Below are 24838 nucleotides of genomic sequence, written 5' to 3'. Positions count from 1 at the left end.
CGACGCAGGTATGAAATACGCCCTGAATACGACATAGCCGCACTTAAGATGGTAAGAGTCATCGATTAATTATCGTCCATCAGAAACCGGTAACGTCATTTACGCCGATTACAAGAGTGGTGATTGATATGCGAACATCACACTCCACGACAATCACTATTACATGAGAATGAAGTGATGATAAATAGTGATGTAGACTCCAGGCTCCGAGGGGCGTCAGCCCTCAACACCGAAATTGTACTGAAGCTCCCCGTCAAAAACTAAAAAAACAGCATTTTTCTGTCGCCATAATAACAAAGAAGCTATTTCGTTTAACGGTTTGATGGCTTGAAAAGTTCGGCCGTTAACAAATGGCCAACTCAAAACAGAGTCCAAAAATTGCTAGCGATGAATGTGAACAAGAGCCAGAGAACTGCTGCCGTAACATTCTCGATCGAGATTTCTGAAATGAAGTAAAGAAAGGAGAGCGTGCTAAGGATATGAACGTTAATAGCAGGAGTTCGTTAAATATCGGCAGATTAATTATCAATCAACCTAATAAGTTTTAAATTCATGGACCTACTTCGATCGTCAAATAGTTTTTTTTTTATTTTTGAGAATATAGTCCATTTGCGGTGGAACCTTAAAAACTAGTCTCACGCATTTCGTCAGCACAGATGATTTACAATATAAATAGAAGGGGCATTATTTTTCTGGACGATCATGAATTTTATTGAGAAGGAATTATTAACTAATTTAAATCAACAGGAGCTTCAGTCAAACCTCGGTATCCTGTAGGACAACCACGCCAATGGAACCTTCAAGGAACGCACCAGCTTCCTCCAGTGTATATTACTAGAATTTCAAGTGTTTCAACAATGATACAACTGCACCAGGACACTTGCGACCTGCAAATAACTATTGTACTAAAATCAAATATTCTTCCCAAATTCTATGGCAATTGCTCAACAGATAAGAACAGCAGCGATAAAGGTCACGCAAACAATGTTTGTATGAATTGCATTTCTTAGAAAACTGAAAATAATAATTTACAATAGAACACAGCTCAACTTGAGGTCAATTAGTACAATAAAGCACCGAGACAAAATTATTCATGGTCACTTCACATTGAACTTCTTTTGAATTACGATGCAGCTTCAGGCTTGCATAACTACGCATGAGGAAAGCTGACAAGTATGTGTCACATGAGACCAGCGGAACTTGTGACTAGCCATGGAAGAAAAAACTAGACAGGTTTCATTATCTTAAATACAGGTTGCGATGCATGACGTTTGAGCTGACAGGATATAGCGATAGAGTGATGCAGTGACAGGATACAGTGATACAGCAACAGGATACAGTGATACAGGACAAGGCACAGAAGCGCCCTTAGAAAAGTGCTGTGCTGCGGTCGACTTCCCGCAGTTCATTGATGAGCTCATCGACGTTGGCTCCAGCCTTCTTAGCGACCTCTCTCTTCTCTGGCAGCGGCAGGTGCAGGTACTGGAACAGGACGTTGCCGTCCAGGATGCCGCGTACGGGGTTGTACAGAATCTTGTGACGCGTGCGGAACGCGCGGCACGCTTTAGGGTTCAGTCCTGAGCATAGAGGATTTATAATTAATTCTGATATTATAGAAATGAATAAATTTTAACCGTTCTATATAAATGTGTCGTAATATTAATGCAACTTTAAAATATTATGAAGTAATATTTTTTTAATACAACGTTATATTATTCAAAAGAATAGCAAACACGTCTTGATGAGTAATGTAATAAGGAATGAATAGTTATTACCAATACGTGGCCTGCATAACCTAGGACACATTGCTGAGGGGAGAGCTGCGGAGGGCGGTGCATGAGAGGGCTACTGAGGGAGGAAGAGTGCTGAGGGAGGGAGAGTGTTGAGGCAGGTGGTGCATGAGGACGGTGTAGAGGGCGGAGAAGCGCTTATAGAAGCGCTCAGACACGGGCAGCAGGTAGGCCAGGGCGCCGTCAAGCGTCGCCATGACAGTCACGTGGCGGTGGGGCGTGGGCGTCTCCTCCAACGCCTTCGACGTGTCCGCAATCCGGCACTTGATCCTGAAGTGAACAAACATTGAGATTTTATTGTACAATTTATGTACCTAAAAAAGTGAATAAAGAGAGAATTTTTTCCGGAACATGTGTGAGCAACTAATTTATCATGTTTGCCAGGAGGCAAGTGTAATCAAGAGCAACTAACTCACCTAGTTCAGCACGAGGTAGAGGTAGCGTGAGAAAGTAATTCATTTAATTTAACACGAGGAAGGTGTAGGTAACTAATAGGTACATCTAAGTTACCTGAAGAAAGTATTGACGTGTTGACCGAGGTTGAAGTCCCCTTTACGGATGAGTCTGGTGCCCCCGCAGCTCTCCCTGTTCTCAGGACTGTACTTGAGTACGATGAGGTTCTTGTCTGAGTCTGAGACCACGAAGGCTAGCTTGTTACCGTCCACCATGTAGTCCGTATTGTAAACTTGCATCAGTTTCAGATCCTGAGGTATACAGTGTAAGGGATAGTAACTTTAAGGTAATATGGTTTATTTGTCGAAATATTAAATTGTCATTTTAGTTTAGAATGAACCGGAGGAAAGGTGCGGAATGTTAGGGTGAAATGGTTATTGTGCTGTGGAAAGCCGGAGCGGAGGTATGTGTGAGAATAGGATCCGATGTAGATATGTGAATAATGATGTGAACAGATTGTGTAAATAACTGATTTCATATTTTAGGTATGTGTATCGTGTATAGTTTACTTTATTGCTAGTATTGATCTATTTCTACTTGGTTCTTTTAGGAAAGCCTCAACCTCGAGCCTAGCGATTCAACCTCAAGCCTGAAGTTTGACTTGGAGCACCTAAGAGTTAACGTACAAGTGTTTAATAGGCAATAGAGGCAATAGTAGCGGTTCATTGATAATTTGTTTGTGCATTAAAAACTACAGTGTAATAAAGTGTTTCAAAGATGTACCAGTGATTGAACCCTATACGATCATGTAGGCAAGTTCGTATGTAGGCAATCATGTAGGCATCATGTATGTAGGATCATGTAGGCAAGTTCGCAGACAGATTCGTATGAAGGGATTCAACTGTGCAGGAATATGCTGATGTGTTCGTAGCTTTCCAGTAATTTAAACTCGGTATGTTTCCAGCAATACGGCAATAAAATTATCTCACATCAATCACGCAACTCCACGCAATATTAACAAAAATATGTTAACGAGTTGAACGAACAGCTGAACCAAATGGCTCGAATGTAAGCTAATAGATCACTAGGATACAACAATAATAAATCATGTGAACACTACACTGCAACACGCGTGAGCTGTAACCTTAGAGACGAGTGAGATTGTTCTGTTCTGCTGCTCGAAGCGCAATATTGAGATACTCTTGCAGACATCAGCGGCCAGGATGAGCGTCTTGAGCGGCACGAGTCTGTGGATGTAAATGCCCGTGTCTATGAACGCGATGCCCACGAGGTCCTGGTTGTTGCGCAGCGTCCAAATGTACATCTGCAATATACACCACGGTAATAGCAAACGCGCATTATAGGCGATGATAATTTAAAATTAATCGCTTGAAAAACTCCGACAGAATACTTTCATAATTTAAACCATCTTAATCTAAAATCTTTAAACTATCTAAAATCTAAATATGCGTGTAAATTAGAAATGGTAATTCTTCTGAATTCGATCTGTTGTTAATATCATGGATGAAAACAATGGTAAGCAACATGCCTTTTGTCCGATGGCAGTGACGAGGTTGCCGCAGCAGTGCGCTATGTTAGTGACAGGTCCCTTCTGCTCCTGGTCGTAGAGGAGCTTAAGTTTGTTCTTGGTGAGCGGCTGGCCGGGCTCTGGCACCACGTCTATAACGTCGAACAGCAGGATGCGACCACGACACGTGATGTCTTCCCCGTACCTGGCATGAAAAACACATTAACGCATGTCTTAATCTATGTTTAACCGCGGGTTTAATACACTAACATCAATAATTATGATTTGCATCATGATGAATACGTAAAGTGAGAGTCACTCCAAATCTCGAGAGCAGCAAGATTCATAAAAAAAAGTCTGCGCGAGAAAGTTTACTTGGAAATCTTCACAAACGTAATTAGAAAATGAAAAAGCACTTATTTTCAAATGTGATCGTTATACTAAAAAAAGCGTCATTACAAACAATGATTCAATATAAGAAGCAAAGACGCACGTGTAGATTGTAGCCACACAAATGTAGCCTCGGAGACCAGATCTATCGCCCTCGTAGGCGAGCATGACATTCTTGCACGCAGTTACGTGCTCCCACAAATCCAGTTCGTAATCCGTGTTTGGGATCATCTGTGAACAGCACATGAAGCCTTCAGATCACTTATACAATCGGCTAACACAGTCACGTACACGAATGGTAATAATATCAACACGGAAGAGCAACTGACGATACGATCCTATAAAATATCCTCATATTGAAAGTTTCATTTAAATTTACCTGATTCACGTTAATATGTCAATGGATCAAGAAATTGAATTAACTCCACGATGCACTGTACAGATCACGTCTTTAGAAGATTTTGCTATTAAAAACAAACGTCTGACGTTCACTACAACTAACCCTAGTATTCCCGTCGCTCTTCAAGATTTAATAGTGAGCAATCTGAAGATATTATTATATTTGAATATTCATTAATAGATCGTAAATATTTTAATATTTACAATTGTTGGCAGCCAGACACGAACCTGCCAGTTGACGGGCGAGAAGAGCTGTAAAGAGAACTTGGGGGCCTTCACTTGAACGAAACGCTCCTCCCGCTCTTCCGTGACTTCTTCCTGACATTAACATTAAAATATTTCATCAGATCTAATAACATATAAATTTTGTATTTCTTGATACGTGAACCTTATCAGAATTTTTTCAAGAACCCTGGGGGCGAATTGCTTTAAACTACACCAAAAAGTTGGACATATTCTAATTGAAAATATATGAAGGATACTACCTTATCATCGCCATTGAACTTCCAAATCTTGTTAGTTGGCTGTTCGATGGATGTGACGACACAGTAAGTTTTGGTCTCGATGTGGTGCACTATGTAGTGCGCCGAGCATCGCAACGGTACTTTACGCACCGGCCACTCAGCGTCGTAAGACAGGATCGTCGGCAACAAGCAGATCCGCAGGAAATCCTGACCGGACAACCAGAATATAAAAGCAAATAAATTACTGAATGAGTTGAGGATTCTAAATTCGCATACAAGCATCTCCGTATGCACGCTGTAATTCTAGAGGGTGAATAAATAACTAAAAAAAGGCCACACATTTAAACGTATAGGTATATAGGACTTATTTGTATGAGCTGTGTGCGTCATTTACTGTTGAAAAATGACGACTGGGTAAACAGTATGACATGACGGCGGACGTTTTGCCTTGAAAAAGCCAAGCGATCCAGAAAAACTGGATTGAACCGTAGAATTCCACCCTGTATAATTCATACATAAACCTATAAATTCCATTTATTTAATGCGATAAAGAGAATAAAATGCTCCTTCGTCATGAAAAAAGGAGGTGTTGTGTTCTTGAGAAACGAAGCTAACGATTCATGCGTAATAAACTGCGCAGCAACTACAGCGTGCACTAAACAAAATGAGTGAATCTTTGTCCAAATATTAATGCAATTTTTGCCTTTGTGTGAATCACCTTGACGCAGTTTGGCCCTGCAAAATAGCTTATCAGTTCTACGTGCGGAAAGTGTGTCACTATTTGAACAATACGATGCATCCATTTTTCTGAGCGCGATATTACCGTGGCAAGCCATCAAGCATAGCGGACAGAGCATGCGGATGGCAAGATGCCCGGTACGGTGACGAGCAACCGCAGCGTCTGGCACCGTCCCAGCGACCGCTGCGAGTTCACTAGTCGTATTGTCCTGACTCGCGCGTTAACATCGTGTAGCTGTGTTAAAATACTTTTAACATACATAAACAAATGAAATTCTAAAGCAAAAAAACTCTATTTGATTGATCAAATAGAACACATTAACTGGCAGACGCGAGCGACGCGTGCGTGATTAACTTGATATTGAGTACGGGGTAAAACTGCAGAATTCTACTCCCACTTGGAAATACAGTGACACGGATTATTAGGATGCAAGGTGAATGTACAAACAAATTCAAGCTAGAGTTAAATTAGAAAATGATGTCAATGATAACAATGCATAACATAATTTTTGTACGAACAGAAAGGAGTTAATGGAGCAGGTGGAAGCCTAGGTTTTTTACGACTTATGGTTTACTTACAGTTTTTCGTGGCAATTTATCTAAACAGGAACCAGCAATAAATGTGGTGTACTGAACATTTCCCGATTAATCATTCGCCAAAACAAAGAAAATTGAATCGGAATATTCCGTTCTCATTTCTTGCAGGCACAGCAAAGCTTGTGTTTCTAATTTTGCTTAGTTGTGCGCCGACAGCAACAAGGTAATCGCAAGGCACGCGTGACGTCACGACTTGGCAACGGCCGGCACATTACATTCCTGCAGCGACGGAATAGAATTCCTGGCCGACGTTTGCTTGCTTGACCGTGCACTTATTCCCGCTAGAAAGACAAAGAGGATACGAAGTGTTGTGTTGTGTAATAACTTAAATAACTGGTAATTAAAATTAGGGGAAACCAATTTGGTATGCACTTATTTCGACCCCCATTGAATTCCGGTTCAATTTCAGTTAAATTTAATTTTTCAATACAAATGAAAACAGTAAAACGTATATTAATCATAGAAACAGCGTTTTAAAATTGAAATTCACGCAAATTTTGATTAAGAACTAAATTGGAAAGCAGAGAAGCAATATGGAAGACCAAGAAATGTTCGTTCTATGTCGTCAACCTGAAGAAGAAAGGAACTTTCATGAGCGCCGTCACGGCCCATGGCAAAGATTGCTGCCATGCAGGCAGCACCACCAGCAGCTTCACGATTTTCAGCCGCATGCATTCTGGTCAAAACCGAAGACCGGGCATCAAAACGATCAGCGCCCTTTGGGGCCTGAGCGCCAGTGGCAAGCTCACGAATTACGAAATAACATTGAAGATAATCAGCACATATGGAGAGGATCAGATAGTGGTGAACCACAATATCTGCAAATCTTGCAACAGCGTGAAGATGAACCACAGCAACCGTTCGCTGGGTTACATGGCGAACACGTCCACATGGTTGTTCCGGCATGGCAGAGATTAACGTATCGTGAACCTGCTTCTTATCGTGATGAGGATAATGAAGATGATAACGAAAATGATAGTGACGATGAAGATCATGGCGATAAATATGACTACTCGCGGACCATCAACGACGAAGACACCAGAGATGCCATGAATGTAGCGTTAGCGGAGGACGAGGAAGCCTTTGGACATGAGCGACACAAGAGGAAATGTTTCGAAGTAGAAGCCGCTGTCAATGCTGCCAGCGACTCTGATGAAGAAGTGGTAAAGTAATTACGATTAAATAAATGAGAAAAAATGATTGATTATTTAGTTGTACAGCAGGCAATTTCATGAATCCATATTTGATTCATTTCTTTCACGAATGAATTTAAATTTTCAAAAGTTATCTTCATAGTAGTCGCGACGCAGTGACTTCTATACGAAAGTTTGCGCAATGGCGCAATGAAGACAATTAAAATAAACCAGTACTGGTTTTTCACTGGCTTGTCACCGAAGCACGCTCTGCCAAGCATTTCCAAAGAGTAACGTAATTTCCATGTAGAAATCTTTCATGCACTAATGCATAATTATTTGTGTGTTTTTTTGCAGTTTTTTCCGAGCTGCAAGCGGCAGCGAATTACACTGGAAGCCGTGGAGCAACTTTTCGCCTCCTTCAGTATCAGTAAAAGCAATACAACATTGCGACCTTCAGCTGCGCACCCCAATGTTTTTAGCAGGAAAATCTTGATGGACTCGAACAAAACCCATGTAGACGCATCTTGTGATGAAAATATACCAGAGAGTACAAGTACCAGTGATCCAGTTACAAAGCCGATCAATATAGACAACAAGAAACCCTCAACTTTAGAGCAGGAAAACAAACATTTTTCCAACAATATCACTAAAGATGTGTCTCAAGGAGTTACGGCAACAAAATTCCCTGATGAAGCCGGCACAGACTACGGAAATGGAGCTGAGGTGGACCGTTCCCACGTCGATGATCCCAAGGAAGGAAACTTGGCAGATCCGAGCGAAGTGCCTAACAATAATGACCAGCGAAAGGATAACATTTCGACAGAAATCGCAAAAAGAAAGATAACAATGAACAGTGAGGAGGCTTCCCATTACAATCAAGCAAACTGCAACGACCAGGAGAAAAACAGATTATGTAACAGCGAAGTTGATGGCTATAAAAGCGCGCCCGATGTCAATTGCACTTACGTATCGGGGTTACTTATTGAGGAAAATAGAAAAGAATGCACAAGCAATTCGACATCTGAAGGCAGCGATCATAAAATCGTTGCAGAAAAACTTAAAACGGCAGAAAAATTGCCAGAAAAGATCAAGAATTCAAACACAAGAACTCGCAGCGTCAGTGATGCGGAGGCAGCGAAACGAGTTATTGTAGAGAGCTGCGATGCAGCAAATATTATAAGCAGCGGCCAGTTAAAGACTTCGCACTGGGACACGAACAATACAGACGCAGTGAACAATAACAGCAAGCGCTGTGCAGACGAAGAAATTAACAGTGGAGGTGCGACCGTGCAGGGGCACGCGCTGAAGCGAGTCCGCAAGCTCAAGAGCGGCCTACGTCTGTGCAGCAACATCACGTGCTACATCGAGCAGGTTCTCTACAACTGTTGATACATCACGTGCTACATCGAGCAGGTTCTCTACAACTATTGATACATCACATGCTACATCGAGCAGGTTCTCTACAACTGTTGACACATCACTTGAAACATGAACTTTATCTCAGGAGCGGACGGCGTCTGTGTAGGATTTGATACCTAAAATTATCGACACGCTTTTCGCACCACTGAAAAGGCGGTTAAATGCACAAATTCGCTGCAACTATGAGAATTTTCCACTGAAGACGATTACAAGAGTGGGGAGAAAGATCATTCATGAGCAGCATTTTGAAATATGTATCATAGACGTTTCATTTATTTCCATTATATTGTTTTATCAAGCCATTGAAGTTTATACTGTGCCTGTGTTGTAATTAGTTGCAAATATAAAAATTATACATCATTTTCCCTCAAAGTAATTGCCTATTAACATGAACATTTCTGGGATTTTTTTGGTCACAAGTTCAACTGAAGCCTACACAGCGAATTAATTAACGATAGTGAGCAGCGTTCCAAACAAAGTGTTTTAACTAATATCGATGTCGTTTCAAGACCGATGCCTGAACCTAACTTTGCTTTCAACACCAATGAACCTAGGTCCTAGAGAGTAGGGAAATCGCGCGCCATGTGGGAGAACAGATGCAGAGGTATAATCAGCTGGCGTTAACTGACCTTATCATTGAAGTAGAGGAAGCCGTTCTGGCAGTTGACGTTCCTGAAGGGAGCGAAGCACTTGACGCCGCCATCCAGGCTCATGGGATGAAATCTAAACTCGCCCCTGACTGTTAGCAGCACCCAATGGGGGAACGGGCCACTGATGAACACCTACACCAGGCAAGAACAACCAAGCAGTGAATATTCCTTATCCATCTCATATCAGAATGATATTGAATGGTATTATCAATGCGTCATGAAGGAAGCTACATTAGAGCAAGCAAAACGTCAATTGAGCCATAAATGTTCGTAACGCTTCAGGTAAATTACCGGGAATTGCTATTAATTATTTACGATTAATTACAGGGAACGATTACCGAATACGATTGATAAAGGCTCCTTATTTGACAAATTGTTCAAAAAGTTATGCCAATATCGAATAAAACGTCACTGTTGAATGCAAAATAACTCTTAAATAGCCTGCATTAAATCACACACGAAGTGATGCTCAAATAAACATGGCAGGTTAAGCAGCTGCAATCACTTACCCCGTTGTAGACGCTGACGTTACTGAAGGCTGTAAAGAAGTTCCGTCTATCGACCAAGCCTATTTGGTTGGCGAAGGTGTGAGGGCCTTTGGGCAGGCGCAAAATCATGCGATGAGAATCGACCTTCCTGAACCGAAGCTTCAGTTGCATAACGTCTAAATCTTCACTGAACAAATACGCTTCATAAACTACGACATCCTCTCCTATTCTGGCGAATAAAACAGGCCGCAGCTTTCGGTGCCCCATGCCAACAAGCAGGAGCTCGTGTACTGTAGGCAAGCTTTTGATGTCGTCGCCTTCCTCCTCTTCTGCGTACGCAAAGTCCACGGCTGGATCGCCTTGACTGCAATCCACCAGAACTCTGTGAGCTGTTCCAGGAATCAATATATTAAGCAAATATTTTCAAGATGTAGTAAGCAGCTTACATCTTATTCTTCATTACATCGAGCCTTATAGCTAAGCCAAGTAATATCTTGATTATTACGACTAATAATACACCTATCGATATCAAACTAGTCATATAAATGAAATTTTCAAATCTCCAACATGACTATTTCACGAAACAAAATGAAAAAGCACTCTTTAAATTACACAACTACCTAACATGTCATATAAGTTGGATGAAACAGAGCTGAAAATGATGAGAAATGTTCAGTGCCCCACTGACCATATGGGAAGTCTTTTACTGCAAAGCAAAGGCGCATGTCTGGCAGGCTGTAGATCTCGAGGACGCCGTTTGCCCTGATGCCCACTACCCAGTACGTAGGCCGATGCTCTTTCTGGAATTTCTGCCACCTGAGTGAATATTTAACAACCTTTAACGTTTATTGCTGTCAATCGCGATTTCTTACACAGAGCGTCTTAAAAAATATAAAAAAAAACTCTCCACAAGCATAGACGATGTTTTCCGTGTAACAAACTGTGCTAGTATTAAATATTAATATATTTGCAAAGCTATCAGCTTGAAATAATTCACTGCAACATAAACATGACGTAGGTACCATTTGTTCTTCTGCTTCTGCTGCTCAGCTTGGAAGGAAGTTGGAGGGTCGAAGACGCTGGCCATGGCGTTACCGTACAACATCTCGTCCTCGTCGTCCAGCTCCCTGGCACACAACGCGCATACAAACTTTATTTAAATTATCTCCCACGGAACAATAATATCATAAAAAGCGATAAAAACAATGTATTGAAAAAAATAATATTATTCACGGAAATACAATCATCAGCCAAAACGCGTTTAGTTGAGAAAAAAATTCTCCCAGAAATTTTCTGACAACTTTATAATTTAATCTAAATCCCACATATATGTATTTGATTTGATACAAATCCGGTGCTTATAAAAATATAAATCCAAGAAACATTTTAATGTAGCAGCGCACTTCTTGAGTTCAGCTTCAGTTTTGACGATCTTCTGATGCGGCACGCCCTCGTCTGGGAAGTTTGTAGTGAACAGACCAGACACGTCGCAGTACGCGCTCAACGTCTGCAGCTGTAGTCTCTGAACAAACAATGTCTATGCTCGGGAAACTAGCTTTCATCTCTGAACAATGAACTTGAACATAAGATGTTTGTTATATAAGGGGTGGTTTGGAGAACAAGTTTCATGATTTGTAGATGAATTTCGTGCTAATTTCTGTCTAATTTCCAGAGGAATAAAAGTCAGCCGGACGGAAATAACGTATGTAAAGTGAACTACTTCTGCGTTATTGAGCAGTCACAGGAAACCAGTTCGAAGGCACGGAAGTTGTTATAAGCACAACAACGAATCACGAAAACAACACTTACTTAAGCGATCATGTTAAGCTACAACGATCAATCAATTTAAAGTATCAGCAACAATAGCTTAAACGATCCAGTTAAGTTAAAAATATCAAGCTAAAGGATAAAGTTTTATTATAGGAAATGAAAGATACCTTGGCTGAAGCGGACTTGGTGACGACGAGGCGCGGGTGAGGTCGCGTGTGCAGGGTGAGCACGGCGACGGTGCCGTCCTCGGCCAGCACCACCAGGTGAGGGTCAGCGATGGTCGCGCACACCAGGGCGCTCTCGCTCAGACCCTGCACGTCCTGCAGCTCCTCGGCGCCGTCCAGCAGCTTCACGCCGAACTCGCGCACCTGAAGCATCAATGAAGGCCCAAGAAAATTAACATTTTTCATTCAAGTTCTTTGCTTGATTCGACGTCGATACAGAATAGAAACTAAATTTTAGTCTGAAGTGTTCATTTTGCAACATACAAAACTTTCGTTTTTCATGGGAGCGTCAATTTTTAACACGTTGACTACGATTGCTTCATCTTGTACTATTATTTCATTTTTTGTGCTGTTTTTGAACAGGGTTGCCAGACAGTCATTTTTTCCGGACAAATTCCGTGATTTAGTTTTTCTCAATTGCGTTGGCACTTGGCCGGCTAAAATTTATGATAGGGGTAATTCCTAATTAAATTTTAAATACTGCAAAAAGGAAATAAATGAAATTTTTATAGCGGAACCTACAAATCAGCTAGTATATTTTGAATTATTGGCCTTTTTTGTTCTCGGATTTGGATGATTTTAGGCAACCTGAACTACTATGTGCCGCTACGTCCTGGAGAAATACATTTCGTGGTACGCATATGTACCACTTCGTAGTCAACGTGTTAATTTGAATAATATTTTTTTCTTCGAAGTTAAAAAATAGTGTTAAAAATAATGAAGACAAAAATTTGATAATAATTAAGTCATGTTTAGAATGCAACCAAAATACTGGAGATACGGAACACACCAAAACACAGCAGGTTTTGACAAGCAAGTCTCTCACCTGTACAATGTATCGGTAATTACCGATGTTGGCGGCAAAGATGGTCGGCTGAGTAACATCAAAGCCCGAGTCCTCGAGCTCGCTGATCTCCTCCTGCGTCTGCAGGATGAGGGGCGACGCGTCCCTGGCCAGGATGAGGTACGAGTGGTCCGTCGTCGCGGGGTCGATGGCCTTGCGTCGTCCTCCGTCCGCATTTGCGCTCCCAAATACCGTCCACATTTTGTTCACACCGGGCAGCTCAAATGTCGTCAACACCTGCACGGACATAAAAAAAATAAGAATACACTTTTTAGTACTCAGTTTTTTAACTCAGGCGTTTTTAGCGCATTTTCTCATTTGTGGAAAAAATGCATTATTGTGCTCGCCATGTCCGTTTGTCTGTCTGTCCGTCCGTCCGTGGCCTCAAGTTTTCGTCGACGAGAAAATGCGCTCTCTGTCACTCACTGCAGTGAGTACTGAGTTATATTTTAAACAGAATAGCAGCCCAACTAAAGTAAAAACAGGAATGGAGCTAATTTAAGAACTTGTTAGTTTACTGATATGGACCATCAGTGAATTGTAATTAATCTTTATACAATTTCCTTTCACTCGTAGGTCCACATAAAAATATATGAAATCTATGAAATAGTTTTAACGCATTTAAAAAAATTCTTTTAATATCACGAGCATTCATCGTCATGACATCAAAAATATTTCGATTTTCAGTATTTTTAAAAATAAAATTGAAAAAATTTCAAATGCTGAACCCACACCTGAGGCTTGATGGCACGCTGCAGCACGGAGAGCGCCCCGTTCTTGCCGTGTCCGGAGGTCGTGACAATTTCCACGCAGGGGTCCACGGAGCAGTCATACTCTTCACTCAAGAACGCTGGCTCCCCCACACCCATGTCGCCGCACGGCCCGATGTTCAGTAAACTGTCCATCACCTGCACCAGTCAATAGTAAATACATGCTTCAATGTGAATTTATTGCACTAATTGTTTGTACCTGTGTTTTAGGTTTTGAACTGATGATGGAGCTGGCCTCCGAAACGTTTTCCTTTTTAAGAAATGGTGTATTTTCTGGCTATTTTTTTTGCTTTTAAATTTTTCATTAAATACAGTATTCAAATGAGTCAGAACCGAGAGTTGAAACAGCTGAAAGTTTTCCAACACTAGATGCTTACACGACTTTACCAAAAAGGAAAAATTACCACATCCCAGAAATAGAACGAGGGGTAGTGCCGTGAAATTATTGTCACTGAGATTGAACTGTTAATTTTAAATATGAATTGAACAAGCATCGCCAAGACACGAAATGATGAACCTGTATGACGGTGAGGATGGAATACATAAGAACTGTCTTCCAGTAGAAGAAAGCAATTTAGAATTCAGATGAAAATTTTCGAGACCAATAATTTGTCTCATAACAAGAAAGAAACTAAGAAAATCTTGACTGGAGCAGTAATTTAGAAATGACAACATCAAATTATGTTGCGTGACATAAAAATATTCAGAATATTTGTAAATCACTCAACAATTTAAAGCGGTAAAATTAGAATAACGTAGTTCACATAAATATTTGAATAACGTATGAGAGTCAGCTATACTTATTATCATTAATAACAAAAAATATGCCTCTTAAGCCAATACTATGGCCAGTGCAAGAATACCTCGAAGGTATAAGAGGAGAGCTGCACGGTCGTAGTGTCTTCAGGGCCATACACCTCTAGGATATCAACGTCTTCTATGGCATCCACATCACTAGCAATCCAATCACCTGCAAAATTATTACGACACAAAATTTAGTATAAACGCAACTCAGATATTGAAACTTTCGTCATTTGTTAAGAGCATTCTAGCTATCTGAATTTCCTGTAGAATCAACTTGACAAAATGATATAACGTGTCATACTTGATATACGTTCAAATGTACCAAACACTCACAGAATATGACTGACTAAACTATATGAAGTACTCATCATTTATATAAATGTAAAAAGCATTGAACAAGCAACCAGCGTTTTTACCAAGAGTATCCATCTTTTTCCTCTTGGAGGGCGGCTGCTGTAAGTTACGTGTTCGTTGCTGTGCATCAGACCCCAGCACATCGTTGCCGATTGCTTCCTGTTGGTAGCGCAGCAACAGAGAGTTGCCCAGGCGCGACCCAAGGAACAGATACTGGTCCTCGCACACTGATAACTGGTGCAACACAAAACAGATCAAGGTTTAACAGTGTGCTGAAAACATACTGATAACCATGGCTTATAAAAAAAACAATTATATCATGAGATCACAATTACTCATTCAAAATACGCTAAAGATCAACAAGAACAAGAGCAAATAATGGAATGTAAAATGGAATTATACGATACTGTGTACTAAATATTATATTTTACTATATACCTTTCAACCAATACCTATTAATTAAATCAAACTATAAGCATTTATAACTATTTATGTGTAAGAAATTCGACAAATTATCAACTGGTTGCCTCTCTCTTTGAATGCATATAAATAGCTGATTTAATGTTACCGGTCGCTCTTGTCTCATCACGCGTCACTTGTCACTGAGCTACATAAATGCGATGCATCAATTGCCAAGACAATGAATGCTACATCAGACGTCCAACTCACAAGCCAACTCACCATAAAAATTGCTTAAACTTTACTTATGCAACGTCATGTCATTATCAGTTATATATTCATTATTCAAAAATCCTTCTTTGCTGTAAGGTAGAGCGTTTCTTATACATTTTTTTTGCAATTTCAGATGACTAAATGTAAAAAAAAGAATTTGCCTTGAGAGAAACCCAAGATTCCTCAGATATTGCGTGTTGAGTACTCGAAAACTGTGTAAGAAAAATTTGCGTAACAATTCCATGAAGATTTTCGTGACCATCAAGTAAAAAAATTATGATTAGTGATATAAATGACTCCTCTTCTGCAAGATAAATTCAAACAAACATTGTACATTTCCCTCAAGCGCCTAGCGAAAAACATGCATACAAACGTCATGCAAAAGAAACTTCATCAATTGAAGCACGAAATAAGCGTATTTCACCCACATTTGCATAACTGAAAATAAATTAACTTTATACAACTATAAAGTATGGCCAGCATAAAACCTACACAGCAAGTGAGCACAGAAGACGCAGCCTTATCAAAATGGAAGGATCGCACGGCACGCATGGAGTCGGCACCTAGTGTAACCACGTACAGCTCGCCTCCCTTCAGGGAAACCACAATGCGGTCTTCAGTTAAGAAGGCGGCGCGGCAATTGTCCAGGGTTATCGTCACCCCCTCTTGTTTACCTTTAACAAACAGCAACAATTAAAAAATAATAATTCACAGCAAGGATGATTATCCCAAATTAAAGTTGATATGATCCTCGATAACATCTTCAGAATGAATCTGCCTTGCTTATAAGACACCGAATTATCTATTATAAATTTAGTTATCACAGTTGAATGAATTTATAAACAAGATAGCTGTTTAATTCTCCATCAGTAAAATAAAAAAAAATATTGGGCAGAAATTGAAATTTTTTCTACTTAATATCTTGAACAACCGAACACATAAAAAATTCTCTTACGAAGTGGGAAGTTGGTGTTTTTGTCTGCCATTGCATTGAGTGAGATGCCATAAGGCGGCACACTCTGTGTGAGGTATGTGAGTGAGTTGTGAGCAAAAAGCAATATGCCGCCAATGGGCTTGGGCACAGGCAGCAGTGAAGAGCAGTCGTGCGGCAGGCCAGTGAGGTGCCAGATGACAGGGTGCAGACGCTGCCGCAGGTTTAGCGAGAGCGCCGCGACGGCACAAGTGTCTTGGCGAACTGCAACTCGTCTGAGATGAAAATTGAGGGAGTAAGTTATTGCCCCCAATGATCCAAAGAAATCTAGTTTGAAATTATAATAATTTTTTTAGGGTATTAAAGCAACACAGATTATGGAGCGCAAGCACACATAAGACAAATGCATCTAAAAAAAATGTTTAATGAACACATTTCATCCAAATGCAACGGCAATCACCAATTTATACAAAGACTCTTGTTTGATTTGGTATCTTGCTACAAAATGTTTCTCACATTTGAAAAAATTATATTTAATAATAATGTTCAAGTGGAATTCAAAGCCTACTTAACAAAAAAAAAACATTAATAGCAACAATGGCTTATTACGAGCTTATAAAACATGTAAAAAAGTATTTCAATCGTAGTATTTACTACCATATTAAAAAATGAGTAGATACTCACCCAGGAAATGTTTTGATGGGCTCATAGAGAACCATTAATGTAGGGTCATAGTAGCCATGCAGGAACTGAATATCAAGAATATTATCAATGGATGGAGTATCAAACTCTTTAGGGTCAATGATGTAGGACTGCATAATTGGACCCCGATGGAGGGGGTTGTTGTAGTCAACTGTGTCTGTTGCCAAGTCCCGACGGAAGGGCAGAACTACTATTTTGCGTGCATAGATCAACATTGCTGCGCAGCGAGTGTCTGGGTCCACTCTCACAAGAGGTAATGCATGATTGTAATGAAAGCCTCCCTGTTCATGAAAAAGAAAAGTATTAGAATAAATAAAAGACATTATAACAAAAACTTCATGCTTTGTTCTTATCTTATGGCTGTTTTTAATCAAAGTCATAATCACAAATCAGCTTTGCATGGAATACCTTAAGTTCTTGAGTTTCAAAGTAATGAAGAGAGGTAGTCTTGAGATCGTGCATGTGATGGTCATACTCCACAACTGAGAGGCGGGCATCTTTGAATGCCAAAAAGAGAGAATCGTGACGTGGGTTGAGCTTCACACTGGCCATAGAAGCAACACTGTCATGAAGCACGTATGTTGCCATGCACTCAAGCTTGACTTTTGGAGGTTCTTCATCTGAAATGTTACATGTATATACAAATAATGAAAATTAATTAGTACAAGCAGGGAAAAAACAAGGTTTGATTAGAAAAATCTGTAAAAAAAATTTACATTATATTTCACCCAAGAATTAAAAAAAACCTTACTTGAATTCAGAGAAAGCAAATGATAGATATTTGGATACTATCAAAGCAGGTTAAATTAGCAAGTCTAATTATATTGATGGTGTTTGAAGAAATAGAACTTACATTTTCCTCATTCTTCATGGTGGATAAATAATCTATGAATTTTGATAACAATACTACTACCCTATGCATATATACTATGAATGAATAATGCTCTACAATAGTGAATAAAACTTAGAATTAAAATTTTACCTACATCATTCCCTACCCGGGATTAAATTTATGGACTCTCGTACCTGTATTACATTTCTTGGGAACAAAGAAATTTAAAATATCTCAATTTACTATCACAAAAATGTTTATTTTAATGGCTTGGGAGCCTAAATTAGTAGAGCTCAGAATTTTTTAGGCACTTTTGCAGATAAATTCATTTCTAAAAGGCTATTCACCAACACAAATATAACTCACCATCATCTGATCTATTGGTTTGTCTGACAGGCAGTTCAGGTACAAGTCTGTAAACTTTAAGAACATTACTGCAAGTGAGGATGAGACTTTTTTCAGATTGACTGAAGAAATTACAGTAGAGTGAATGCTCCACTCCAGTAGCTTGGTGTGTTGTTGTACATAGTGTGTACATTTCTACTGTGAACCATACACAGCTTAGTGAGCACAACACCTGAAATAGAGGGGAAATAGTAAATTGCAAGGATCAATAATTACACATCAAAAACTGTTAAATTCACATAATGAACTTCAAATGTATAAAAATGCTTTAAAGACATAAATTACACAATCTTGCTAAATTCATGATAGGCTATCACCGCCAACACATGAGTCATCACAGTAATTTTAGTGTAATTAGTAATTTGCTAGTACTTTTTTTTTATTTAAGTTTTTTTTTTATTTTTTATTTTAGTAATTTGCTGCTCCCTGACTGGCAGCTACATGATTTAATTTGAATCTCAACATACCAAGAATAACTTTGTAATAATGTGAAATCTTTTAAATTTTTTATTGTCAACTAGCATAGTGGTAGCCAAGAGAAATTTTGGTGGCTTATATTTTGTTGCCTGAGCAGCTCCAATATCCTACCCAATAACTTGTGTATGATTTCATAAAATGTTAAGTCCATGAAATACTACCTATAGGTATTTTCAATTGAACAAAAATGCCTTCCATGACTTTTTAGTCACGGTATTTAATACCTACCAAAATTATATATAAGAGCTGAACTATTTCAGAAGAAAGTATGATTTTTTTAATCCCGTACAGTCATGACATGGAGAAATGATACTTTCCACACTTCATACTTGAGTTTGAAATTGGAACATGACCAATAGACCATTTCCTCATAAGCCATGCATAGGAAGATGTGCAAGCCATGAAGGAAGCTATATGGATGAATGAATTTATTTTGAATGGACAGAGAGGTGGATGGGAATGGTATGCATTCCTAAGAGGTGATAATAGGGAAAAAGTTCTGAGAGTGGATGGGCTGAACATAGGAGGAGTGTATGTGACTGAGAGAACAAGAATGGCTGAAGCTGTGAAAGAGTTTTGGGAAGACATAGGTGGAGTGAATGAGGAATTTATGCCAGATGAAAATGTCATATCTCTAGAACATAAAGATCTGAGCGGTATAGATGGGGAAATTACAAATGTGGAAGTGAAACGGGTGGTGGAGCGACTGAAGAATAATAAGGCAACTGGAATGGATGAGATACCATATGAGATGTATAAGTATGGAGGTGTGAGTGCAATTGGTAGACTGACTGACCTATTCAATGTTGTTTGGATGAATGAATGTGTACCTGAGGCATGGAATGAAAGCCAGGTTACCTTGCTGCACAAGGGAGGTTACAAGAGCAAAAAGGAACTGAAAAACTACAGGCCAATTGCTCTTGCTGACACCTGTAGTAAGATTTTCTGTGCAGTTTTGAATGAGCGAATGCAAATATGTATGGAGCGTGAAAGAGTACTTGGTGAGGAACAGAATGGTTTCAGGTGTGACAGAAGAGCAGAAGATAACATATTTGTTGTGAATGAATTGATTGAAAGAATGAAGAGAGATGGAAAGAGAGTGTACTTGGCGTTCATAGACAGAGAAAAGGCATATGATAGAGTTGACAGAAAATTGTTGTGCCAGATATTGGAAAAAATTGGGATGAGTGAAAAGTATGTGAGGATAGTTAAAAGTATGTATGTATGTGAACACTCGTGCTAAATATAGGCTTGGAGATGTAGAGACTGACTGGGTGAAGTGCGTGAGGGGTGTTCGAAGAGGATGTATCCTGTCTCCACTTCTCTTCAGCCTATACACTGAAGAGATGGCTGCTAGACTGAGAAGAATGGATGTGGGAGTGTGTGTTGGAGATGAAAGACTAAAAATGGTATTGTATGCGGATGATGCAGTAATAATGAGTGAAAATGGTGTTGAACTTCAGAGTATGCTTGACTGTATAACTGAGTATGGCAAGGATTTTAATGTTCTCTTTAGCCCAGAGAAGAGTCAGGTGCTAGTTGTGAATGGAGCAGCTGAGGATGTGGGTAGAGTGTGGCAGCTGGGAGGAAATGTGATTGGGATTGACAAATAGCAATAATAAACCAATGAAGTTCCCCTTGAACTTCTCTTCCCCTTGATTACTTCTCAACCTTAACACAAACTTTCACACCTCTTCTAGCCTCTTCTCTTTAATGTTGTTTCCACCTGGCTTGGTCTCCCTTCCTTATTCTTACTAACAAATGAAAATGTGATGCGTGGCTGATGGCTGTTGCAAAGGCCTGACCCTGAAATTCTTTCTCTCAGAGTCACCACGCCCTAAATCCAAATCCAAATCCATGTTGTTTTATCAATCTGCCTATTGTTATTTATCAATCAATCTCTTTATTGGCAAGAATTTATCAATCAATCTCTTTATTGGCAAGAATAGTTCAAAAATGGATGCAGGCAGTACAATCACACATGAACATATATACTCTGATTGTTCAACCCTTGTAGGTATCCTTAGTCCCGTCAAACGGGGTAATAAGGGATGGTTTTGAGCGTTTTTTGTTAATAACTTATTACCATGAAACATTTCATAAACAAATTTTGGCTCATTCTAATGGCCTTTGCTAGGGCTATAGTATGGCATCTCCAAAAAAATTCCATATGCTGTATGTAAGGTGCTAGATGCAATATAAAAGGTTCCTGAATTAATCTGGAAACAGTAATAAATAAGGGACACTTGAAATAAAACTCAATTTTAAACATTTGAAAAATGCAGAGTGTACTCATCTATTACTAACAGTACTCTGAGTCTGAAGTCCTCCTCTTCTGCCTGCCTCTGCATTCAGGCTGGCATAGTGACAAACCAGAGATTTTTTAGAATCAGTCCATTTTTAATTTCCTCATTTACCCAAGATTTAAACTAATTTCTTATGTAAGTAGGCTAACGGTAAGTTTGTATGATAATGCTGGTATCCAGGATACTTCACTGGTCTACTTATAGGACTCAAAAATGAACTTGGGAGAGAGTCTGAAAAACTCTCTGCTTTGCCACTATGCCGGCTTTATTTGCCGGGTCTGCACTCTGCAGATAACTTAACTTGCTGGTCCCCATATGAGGTTCTACCGTTCTAGGCTTCTAGCCCTGGCATAGTGGCAAAGCAGAGAGTTTTTTAGACTCTCCCTCAAGTTCATTTTTGACTCCCATAAGTAGACCAGTAAAGTATCCTGGATACCAGCCTTATCATACATAAGAAATTTGTTTAAATCTTGGGTAAATGAGGAAGTTAAAAATGAACTGATTCCAAAAAATCTCTGGTTTGTCACTATGAGCCCTGGTGAGCATAGTGGCAAAGCAGAGAGTTTTTTAGACTCTCCCTCAAGTTCATTTCTGAGCCCTATAAGTAGAACAGTAAAGTATCCTGGATACCAGCATTATCATACTTAAGAAATTGATTTAAATCTTGAGTAAATGAGGAAATTAAAAATGAACTGATTCTAAAAAAGCTCTGGTTTGCCACTATGCTGGTGAGTAGCCCACAGAGCTACCGTACACCTCTCACTCTCTCGACTCTCCTCAGCTATACCTACTGCTTTTCAATCAAGTTATGAAAACAATCAAAACCTTGCAAAAGAAATTCAACAGGTACAATTTTCCCCCATGATTTTTAAATACAATCAGTATGAATCAGAAATCCAAAAATTATTGGTTATGGAAATCTCGTTACAGTCTTGCATACTTGCAGCTTGGAGTCTACAAACTAGAACTACAGGAGACTAAGTCAGTGCGTGGAGACTGGAGAGTACTGTAACGGCGTAACCAATGTTTTCTACAGTCCACACTAGCATGCTGCATGAACACAATTACGCTCTAAAATTATAATGTTGATCTAGGTAAGGTACCTATTGATTTCAACATGAAATTTGTGAACTTCAATCCTACTTTTTAGATTAAAATCAATTTATTACATTTTTAAATTATATTCAATTTATTAAATAATTCAATTAAAATCAAGTCATTACATTTTATAATTAAATTAAATCTATTAAAGAATCACTTTTGACAATGTCAAAAATGAAAAATCCTAGGTAGGCTATTTGAATAATTCGACCACGATTGAGCTGGGCTGGGCAGCTGGCAGTGGAAATTTTTGAAATTCGACCAGTAAAGCAGCCATTTAAATCTCAAAAGCAAAGCAACACTCCAACAGACACTCACGTTCAGCAACTCCAATAGGAGAAATTTACTGCGAGACCTTAGAGTATGGCATAACGTGATTGACTAACTTCGAGAAAATCAGTTGAAAACGCGTTCGGCAGCCGTCGGACGCCGTCAAGCCGGAATCGGTATTTTCAGGAGTCGGAGACTCGGTGTCCGTATACGGGCCGGAGAGAGTCAGCTGCGTTCATCGAGTGAACATCTCTAGTGTCTATCGCCCTTGATTGCGTAAAGTTAACCGGCAAATAATAATTGATCATTCACGTTTAACTTGATCTTGGACTATACTTCTATATATACCTCGAGTATATTTAGCGAGGGTCCCGTCCAGAGTCAAGAACCCGGCTGGCTTTCTCGCCCCTCCCCCCTCCTCTTCACTTCTCTCCACGAGAAGATGTAGGTATAGTAGGTAGGACGTAGGAGTAGGTTTGTGGGCCAGCCAAGGTTTGAATTAGGTACCTACGGTAGTTAAAATCCCATTCCCATCATTTTAGTTCACTATTATTATCTCTTGCATATTAAAGTTATATTATTTTTCATGAAACCCTGGCCACATCATTAAACAACTTGTCAATGTGATTTATTTATTTTTCATTTGCATTTATATCTTTACATATAGGTACTGTGTACTGTGTGGTGTGTCAAGTGTATATTTTGTGTCCCAAGTCCAATCAGTTAGGATTCCTGCATAGTTTTGAATTGAGGTTTGAAATTTGGTAATATAACTAGAGTATTTACTAGGGTAGGGCCTATAATTAAATAAAGATCATTACTTGTAGTATAATAAAGTTGAATAAACATGAAGTTTCCCTATTAAAATATTATATTTCGTTGGTCATCAACGTTTATATCAAGTATCAACTACGCGAGTCGAACTAACAATAATAAAATCTAATAAATGTCTGGGACTCCGGGTTACTTTTGACTCTTCTGCTTGTCGGATACGGAACATACGGTAATCGTAAACTGCGGCTATTAAACATACAAAATGTAAAAATACGGTGTTCAGTGTTGCCATATGATTTTGGAGATAATATCTTCCACAATAAAGTTCTAGATTTCTCATTAACCAAATTTCCGTATCAAGACAAATCATACCGTAAAATGGGGTAACTTAGGCCGGTGGGGTAACTTAGACAACTTTTTGTTTTTTTAACAAAAACCCCCATAACTCAAAAACTATTTGACATAGAAAAATTTTGTCAATGGGCATTAAAGGCCTAATACTGAGGCTACATAACACAATAGAAAGATTTAAAAAGTTTGCAAATCTAATAGGTTAAAATTTAAAATTGTGACCCACGAAAAAAAGGTATTATTTAAAGCCTGTCAGAGTACCCCCTCCAATTTTTTTATTTTTTGGTTAAATAACTCCAGGTTTTGATACATTGTAGTAGAACTCTTCTAGTTACATATGCAAATGACAAATTTTAGGAAAGTGTCCTAGCTTGCAAATGGGGGGTGCCGCCCCCAAATGGGGTAACTTAGACCACCTAATGTCAGCCCTGACGGGGTAACATAGACCAGCTTGGAAGTTAATATAAAATTACCATATATAACATATTTTATGTTTGACAGCCTATTTATGTTTTTTCTTTATGTTTCAGACTGTAAAGAGTCTTATATATGGTAATTTTAACTTAATTTCCAATCCAGTCAATATTACCCCATCAGGGCTGCCATTAGGTAGTCACATTTCCCTCATTATGGGTGCCCCCCATTTGCAAACTATGACACTTTCCTCAAGTTTGTCATTTGCATATGTAACTAGGAGAGTTCTACTACAATGCACCAAAACCTGAAGTTATTTGGAGTTATTTTACCAAAAAATATAATTGATTTTACCACCCTGTCTAAGTTACCCCAAGAGCTGGGGTAACAAAGACCATCACTTTTTTTGAAATTACATAAAGACTATGAGAGGCAGGAGCCAGCAATTTATGGTGAGTGAAGCTAGAGTATAGACCTGTATTTTGCATGTTTCAATTCAAGTTTAATTTAGCTAGTAAAAAAATGGTATCATTTCTAATAAAAAAAGTGGTCTAAGTTACCCCATTTTACGGTATATTATTGAAGGATAATTAAAGGCATATAGTCAGATGGGGTAAGACAGGACCGAAATCACTAACAAGCCCGTAGCATCTATAGTCAAATGGGGTAAGACAGGATCACAGCCTTCATGGGGTAAGAAAGGACCGGCCCATGGCATGCATTCTGATTGCACTGAATTTAATTTGACAAAAGAATATGTTAGAGCAATCATTGCCTGTCATTTCAGTGCTTGTTTCAACCCTCTTCTGCAAATAATGAATTTCTGGCTAATTTTTAAAGAAAAC

General features: G+C 39.2%; 2 protein-coding genes across 2 annotated transcripts; one reads left to right on the top strand and one right to left on the bottom strand.

Moving 5' to 3' along the window:
• Nucleotides 1-762: 762 nt before the first annotated feature.
• Nucleotides 763-22633, bottom strand: LOC108683397 (cleavage and polyadenylation specificity factor subunit 1). The gene is made up of 24 exons (XM_047882015.1): nucleotides 22503-22633; nucleotides 18262-18472; nucleotides 17472-17683; nucleotides 17046-17344; nucleotides 16386-16636; nucleotides 15923-16104; nucleotides 14821-14992; nucleotides 14464-14570; nucleotides 13565-13738; nucleotides 12813-13067; nucleotides 11930-12130; nucleotides 11396-11514; nucleotides 11015-11119; nucleotides 10681-10808; nucleotides 10014-10381; nucleotides 9484-9636; nucleotides 4986-5171; nucleotides 4729-4818; nucleotides 4205-4332; nucleotides 3733-3916; nucleotides 3328-3507; nucleotides 2301-2494; nucleotides 1884-2060; nucleotides 763-1588 (listed from the first exon to the last, which is right to left on the bottom strand). The coding sequence occupies exons 2-24, from the start codon at nucleotides 18431-18433 to the stop codon at nucleotides 1369-1371; spliced, it is 4257 nt and encodes a 1418-aa protein (XP_047737971.1). The 5' UTR covers nucleotides 18434-18472; nucleotides 22503-22633; the 3' UTR covers nucleotides 763-1368.
• On the top strand, nucleotides 5915-9215 carry LOC108683396 (MATH and LRR domain-containing protein PFE0570w). The gene is made up of 2 exons (XM_018172709.2): nucleotides 5915-7462; nucleotides 7790-9215. Exons 1-2 carry the CDS (start codon nucleotides 6833-6835, stop codon nucleotides 8822-8824), a joined length of 1665 nt encoding a protein of 554 aa, XP_018028198.1. The 5' UTR covers nucleotides 5915-6832; the 3' UTR covers nucleotides 8825-9215.
• Nucleotides 22634-24838: the final 2205 nt, after the last annotated feature.

This window comes from Hyalella azteca, unplaced genomic scaffold (genome assembly GCF_000764305.2).
Source record: "Hyalella azteca isolate HAZT.00-mixed unplaced genomic scaffold, Hazt_2.0.2 contig9419, whole genome shotgun sequence".
NCBI lineage: Eukaryota > Metazoa > Arthropoda > Malacostraca > Amphipoda > Hyalellidae > Hyalella > Hyalella azteca.
The sequence above is the reverse complement of the archived record's forward strand: the minus strand, read 5'-3'. Positions and strand labels throughout refer to the sequence as shown.

Bases quoted from the DNA above. Each gene is read 5' to 3' on its own strand.
- LOC108683396 (XM_018172709.2), top strand. From the start codon at position 6,833: ATGGAAGACCAAGAAATGTTCGTTCTATGTCGTCAACCTGAAGAAGAA. The intron at 7,463-7,789 runs GTAAAGTAATTA...GTTTTTTTGCAG, and splicing joins GCGACTCTGATGAAGAAGTG to TTTTTTCCGAGCTGCAAGCG.
- LOC108683397 (XM_047882015.1), bottom strand. From the start codon at position 18,433: ATGTACACACTATGTACAACAACACACCAAGCTACTGGAGTGGAGCAT. The intron at 13,068-13,564 runs GTGTGGGTTCAG...ATGTCCGTGCAG, and splicing joins AGCGTGCCATCAAGCCTCAG to GTGTTGACGACATTTGAGCT. The intron at 4,819-4,985 runs GTAGTATCCTTC...TGTTAATGTCAG, and splicing joins AGTTCAATGGCGATGATAAG to GAAGAAGTCACGGAAGAGCG.